The sequence below is a fragment of the Echinops telfairi genome, unplaced genomic scaffold (assembly GCF_000313985.2).
Source record: "Echinops telfairi isolate 266 unplaced genomic scaffold, ASM31398v2 ScPeMD7_7469;HRSCAF=8507_1, whole genome shotgun sequence".
NCBI lineage: Eukaryota > Metazoa > Chordata > Mammalia > Afrosoricida > Tenrecidae > Echinops > Echinops telfairi.
In genome coordinates, this window is record NW_022111373.1 from 94,499,187 (window position 1) to 94,505,761 (window position 6,575).

Here is a 6,575-nt window from a genome sequence, read left to right on the forward strand (position 1 = left end):
GAAATTCAGTGTGTGGATGGGGGAGAGATACAGAAAGGGGGACAGGGAGAAAGAAGAAGAGAGAAGAGAAAATAATGGGAGAAGGGGAGAGAGGTCAGGAGCCCTGGTGGCATAGTGCCTGCGGTGGGCTGCTCACTACATGGTTGGCGGTTTGAAGCTACCGGTGACTCTGCGGGAGAAAGAATGGACTTTTTACTCCCATCAAGAGTTAGAATCTCCCAGGCTCCCAGGGGCTGTTCTACCACATCCTATAGGGTCTCGCTATGAGTCAGTATCAACTCATTGGCCACGAGGGAGAGAATGAAGAGTGAAAACAGGCAAACAAACTAGTTAGCCCAGAGTCGATTCTCATTCCAGGCAAGTCTGCGTGTTCCAGGGCAGACATGTGCTCCGCAGGGATTTCAGTGTCTGTGTCCTGTAGAATGCAGATCTCCAGGTCTTTCCGCCAAGGCACCTTTGGGAGGATTCAAACCATACACTTTCAGATTAGTCCTGAGTGCTTAATTGATTGCTCTACCCATTGACTCCTCTGGGATAATTAACCATTCTGGATCACTCAGTCAGTCAATACAGACTCACGGTGACACTGTAGGACAGGGTAGATGTGCCCCTGTGAGTTTCTGAGACTGAAACTGTTTACGGGAGTAGAAAGCCCCGTCTTTTTTCCACAGAGTTGCTGGTAGGTTCAAACTGCTGACCTTGCAGATCACAGGCCAATTTGCAACCACTCTAAGTGCCCATTTATACTCAATTCCATAATATCAACCACTATTCCTTTCGTTCCCATGGAGGGGATACTAACAGGTCAGTAGTTTGAAACCACAGTGACTCCAAGGGAGAAAGATGAGGCTGCTGCTCTTGTAAAAAGTTACAGGCTTGGAAACCCACAGAGGCAGCTCTACTCTCTCCCACAGGCTCCCTATGGCCACTATTCTTAGACATATTCATTTATTCCATTGCTAATAGACCACTCTTCCTCAGCCTCCTTTGCTGGAGTCTTCTGACCAGTCTAGTCTGTAAATGTTACCTTGGGGTAGAACTACTGGATTCCTCCACTCTCCACTGTGTTGTCCATGCTATGCTCCCTGTGGTCTTCTTTCTGAAGACTTGAATACAGCCATGCCTGTTCCTATAAAGGCATAATCCACTGAAATACTTCAAATTTCCATCTCAAACAAGGACAAATCTTCCAGAGTCCCAATGTGTACATTAAACTGCCTACTGCATATGTCTACTTGGGTCTTAGGTCACATCAAAATACGCACATCAAAAATGGATAATCATCTCTTTGGCAAATATTTAGAGTGACTAATCAAAATTTCTTTGACAGTTCCTCTTCTCCCTTTTCTATGAGATAAAAAAGGCTGAAATCGAATTCTCACCATCTCTTGCACATAGTGGGGCCCACCTGACACAATTCTGGACGATGATACCTAGACAGGTGTCTCTAGATGTTGGCTTTCTCTCATAGCCCTTCACAAGGATGGACGCATGATATTTTCACAGATGACATGATGAGGGGAGATTACAATGTGCACATTGCCCATCAGAAACTAGTGCAGGGGAATCGTGTAGTGTTTTTTTCAGACCTGAGTGGCATTTGTGTGAAACTATGATGATGCCTGGGGGTTCAGTAGCCAGATGATAGCTATGAGACAACATACGTGACAAAAAAAGTCAAACTCTAAGAATGGTAGAGAGGGACAATGGAAAGACCCTGGATGTCTGACAGCATCATTGAGCTGATCTCATAATCCTCCCACGACCAATGGCAGTCTCCTTGTTATGTGGAATTAATCAAATGAACATGTGTCAAAGCCAAGGTAGTCCTATTTTCTGTCATGGATGGTACAGGCTTAACTTGAATACCCTGCAACCTTGTTTCTGAATCTCAATAAATGGCATAACAATCAGAAATACATTTGGCTTTCTAGATTTTCCTTTTCCCTCAATCCCCAGGCTTGCCCTTCTCCAACCAGATAAACACATTCAGCTTATCAGTGAGTCTGTGGGCATTTTCCTCCTTGTCAAAGTCTCCTCTGTACTGCTGCTTCTTCCATCTAAATGAAATGCAAATGCTTCTTCCCTATCCAGAATCAGTTTTATGTAAATGCCATCATGTCACTTACCTGCTAAAGCCCTGGATTACATCCCAGGTACATCCATAATAGAATCCAAGTGGTGGACAAAGCTATAAGAAGTCACTGTTCCCCCAGTCCCTTTTTCACCAACCCTCCCTCTCAAAGATCCAGCCGCAATGTTTTTATTTAAGTCCCCAGAGCATGCCTCATATTCCTTTCACATTCTCCTCCCATCCTACTCTTGGGCCATCGTCACCACATTTACACGTGTAGCACCTTTCTTACCCTGAAATCTCAGTTGAAACATGTCCTTAGAGAAGCCTCTGTTGATCACATATTAAAATTAAAATCCTCTATGGCTAGGGGATTTTAACCAAACTCACACCTTAGAATCTAAGAACCTGCTCTCCAAGATCCTTCTACAAATTTCGGAGGCACTGGCAGTGGACAAATGACACCAACCACCCAGAGTTCTGGGTGCCAGACTGACAGTTCTAGCACACCCCTGGCCCAAGAGTGGTAGCTGCTTACTAGACATCTACTACCTCTGAAAGAACCAGGTGTCTCCTTTTTGTCTTTCTGAGTTGCCAGTATGTGTGTAACTAATTCCTTGTATTATATGTTCTTTGTTTTTTAAAAGTGGAATGTTTATTGAATGGCATTGAATGGTATAAATAAAAATGGTAGGTACTTTAAAGGGGAAAAGATGGGATTTTGTTTTTCAGAGCAATCCAGATGCTAAGTTGTGTCTCACAGGTGTAGCACCTCTGACAGGGTGCAATGACATTGTTTCTGGGAATGCTGGAAGAAACTAGGGGGGAAAGAAAGCAAAACACAACCTGAAATGAATAACTCCAACTAATGCTAGAGTCAAGACTATGCCTAGTGTCTTTGAACTGATGTAGACAAACCAAAAACCAAACCAAACTCCCTGACATCAAGTCCATGCCAACTCATAGCGACCCCATGGCACGGGTAGAACTGTGGGTTTCTGAGATTGTAACTCCTTATGGGCACAGAAAGCCTCATTTTCCCTTCAGAGTGGCTCATGGTTTTGAACATCTGATGCTGTGGCTAGCAGCTCAATGCATAACCATTACACTAACAGGGCTTATTTGATGTGTATAACAAGAGGGAAAATTTCCCCACAGCCTTCCAGTTGCTGTTAGCTCAACTTTGAGTCATGGAAATTCCATATGTGTCCCAAGTGGAGCAGCGCTTCTTAAGATTTCCAAGAGCTGATTGTTCTGAAGTAGATTACCAGGTCTTTATTCGAAGGTATCTCCGAGTGGATACGAACCTCCAACTTTTAGGTTAGCAGTTGCACATGTTAACCAGCTTCCGTCGCATGGCACAGATGATTAATCTGCTCAGATGCTAAACCAATGGTTAACGGTTTGAGTCCACCCATGTGCATTTGGAAAATAAAGGCTGGCCATCTACTTAAAAATAAATGAATAAAAACAAATCAGCCGTTGAAAACTCCATGGAAGATAGTGCAGCTCTTATACACAAGAGGTCACTAAGAGTCTGATTGGCTCAATGGCAACTGGTAAACTGTCTTCTAGTGCCTAGCACATTAGCTGCTAACCATAACGTCATCTGTTCAAAACCCCAGATGCTTTGCAGGAGAAATAGAAGGCTTTCTACTCCTGTAAAGATTGACAATCTCAGAAGCCCAGAGGAGCAGGTCTACACTGTTCTCCAGGATCAGGATGAGTCAGAAGTAACTTGATGGCAGTGAGCTGTTTGGGGTTTTGAATCTGAAGTTGCCTGGCAAGGAGACGATGTACTTTGGCCTGTTCCGGCCTGAGCAATTCACAGTAGCACACAGAAGTGTGGGCTTAGAGATGAGCTATCACAGCTTAATAACTGGGCTGGCATTTAGTGATTGCTTCTTTTATTTTATAGGTTTTCTTCCCTGTTAGATAGTACATGCTCAGGATTCAGGTCACTCTTTTTATTACTGTCCCCCTCTACCTAAACTGGCCATGTGCACAGGATGGTCACAGGCAGATGGACAGATGAGTAATGAAGGAATTTATTAGATTTTTCTCAAAACTACTTAGTAAAATGTACAATTGAACTTCTGCCAATTAAACAAGTATTGAGTGCCTATATGATGCATTATACATTGGGGATACACATATAAATGTGAGGCAGTTCCTTGTCATTTATCTGGGGATATAAAGCATTCTTACATGACATTTAATAATATAACATCACAGCAAATAATGATATGTTGAAATGCTCAAGCAATTTAACAGGTTGGGCAAAAGGTAGTTAGAAAAGAAAAAGTATGTACAAGAAATATGTGGGTTTGAAATGATCCACAAGACTTATTGATGTTATGATCTGAGGCAGGCTTGAGAGGAGCTTACAAGCACAGCTGTATAGCTGAGAGGAGTTTAGCTGGTGTTTAGATGATTCTTATAAAACCAGAGAAATGAGTATTTTCTATAAAGCAGCCAATGGAAAACTAAATTGGATCTAATGTGAAAAACCATGAATTCTGGAGTTAGACTTACGACTTGTATGCTGTTTTGCAAAGAGAAGACATTAAGAGCTGTTAAGCAAAGAAGTCATGTGGTCAGTGGTCAGAAGTAATCTGGCAGCATCATGAGTAGTTGATTGAATAAGGAGAAACTAGAATCAGAAAGGCCGTCTTAGAGGATATAACAAATAATCCAGAGCCAGAAAAGACAGTAGGTGTATAAAGGGAGGAAGGAGATGAAATCAGGCACTGGGATACTGGGAAAGAGGATTATTTGGAAAGAAGAATCGCTGTAACATAAATACAGATTCAACCCAGAGGCAAAGATGGTAGAAAGGATATCTAGAAATAATCTACCTGATGCACATAGAAAAAATTCAAAGCACTTGGGCTAGACAAGGCACCATAGAGCTTCATCGCAAGAACTCCCTTCATAATGATGTATGTACAAGAAAAGCCACAGTCAATATTTATCTTCCCACAGCTAAACTCACTATTTTAAAAAAGTTAGTATGCATCTGGAAGAATATATATATCTTCATCTTGAGGGGTGTCAGATGTACTAGGCTGCTGGAAGTTAAAATACTTAGGTGACAGCTCATTGCCATAGATATGCTCCTCGAAATTGGACTGCCGTGTATTTTCATATATTTCCTTACTGGCTTCTTCTTTAGCATTGACAGGACATGCTTCCACATTTTCATAGTTGCCATGAATGTTAGCTACCTCTGTCGTAGACTTGTGATCTTGGGTTTGAACTGAGGTCTTAGGCTGTGGGAGAATCTCTTGGGGACTCAAGAAGAATTTCTTAGCATAGAGATTTTTCTTGCTTCTTCTTCTTTGCAAAACTTTTGGCAGGACAAATCGGTTTCTGTTGGGGTGCCTCCACTGCCAGACACACCCAATTACACAGAACATCAAGAGTAACAAGAGGAAAATTCCCAAAGGAAAGGCCATGGAGATATGCCCGCTGCTTTTCAGTATTTCTTCACAGACAGAACTCTTGAGTGGCAGGTGCGGTCCACTCTCAGTATTTCTTTGTCCAGAGGGAATTGTGGAGACTCTTCAAGGCAATTCCCTTTCAGACCTTAAAGAACATTGCCTGGTGAAATCTTGATGCAACTATAGAATAGATGGGAAACATTTCATTTTGGAAGATGATTTTTTTTTGCACCTGATGCTTTGTACATCCCAATCATTAATGCACGACTGCACAGCATCATGGAGGATCTTTTCATTCCATTCTATGTCTCATTGTTTTCTCAATGAGTCCTCACAGGACACAAAAATAAATGGAAGATATTAGCAAAATAGGAACTTCAAGAGGAGAGTTGACCACCTGCCATCCAGAAACCTGTCATAAATTAAAAAATTATTATTTGCATATTTATTGCACAGTATAATTTTAAATATTGCCAATTTTTTTTAACCAATGAATTAAGCACCAGAATTTATTGAGTTTCTGCTTTGATAGAGAATATAGAACCAGCGGTTGTGAGGAGATAAAAATAATTAGAATCTGTCCCTACCCACGACTGAGTGGCTGTATTACTTAGATTTCAATGTTTTTGACAATGAGGCTAACAACCTTCAAGTGAAAGATAATGCTCTGAATCAAATGGGAGGGAATGGAGAAGAATATACCGTGTGATTGCTTCCATGGCCCATTACCTCCTCTGTGAGGCTGTCTCTGTTTATCCAGCTGTAGAGTGGGCAGGACCATGTAGCCCCCTTTACCACTCCTTATTCTCTACTCCCATGTTATTGACCACGTTTTATACTATAGCATCATCATCTCATACTATAGAGAAGTATGTTTCTTCCTACTTGATCAAATTATGGGCAGAAACCAAATTTTTTCAGCTTCATATTTCTAGAAAGCGTTATAAGTCTTCTCAAAGAAAAGACAATACTATGGAATAAATAACTAAATAAACAAAACGAACAAATGACTCCAAACTTCAATATTCTATTTCTTGAGTTGATCATTTAAAATTTCA

General features: G+C 41.4%; 1 protein-coding gene across 1 annotated transcript; it reads right to left on the reverse strand.

The window, feature by feature from the left end:
* Positions 1-5,082: 5,082 nt before the first annotated feature.
* On the reverse strand, positions 5,083-6,298 carry GAPT (GRB2 binding adaptor protein, transmembrane). Its single transcript, XM_013004942.2, has 2 exons — positions 6,247-6,298; positions 5,083-5,561 (listed from the first exon to the last, which is right to left on the reverse strand). Exons 1-2 carry the CDS (start codon positions 6,296-6,298, stop codon positions 5,083-5,085), a joined length of 531 nt encoding a protein of 176 aa, XP_012860396.2.
* Positions 6,299-6,575: the final 277 nt, after the last annotated feature.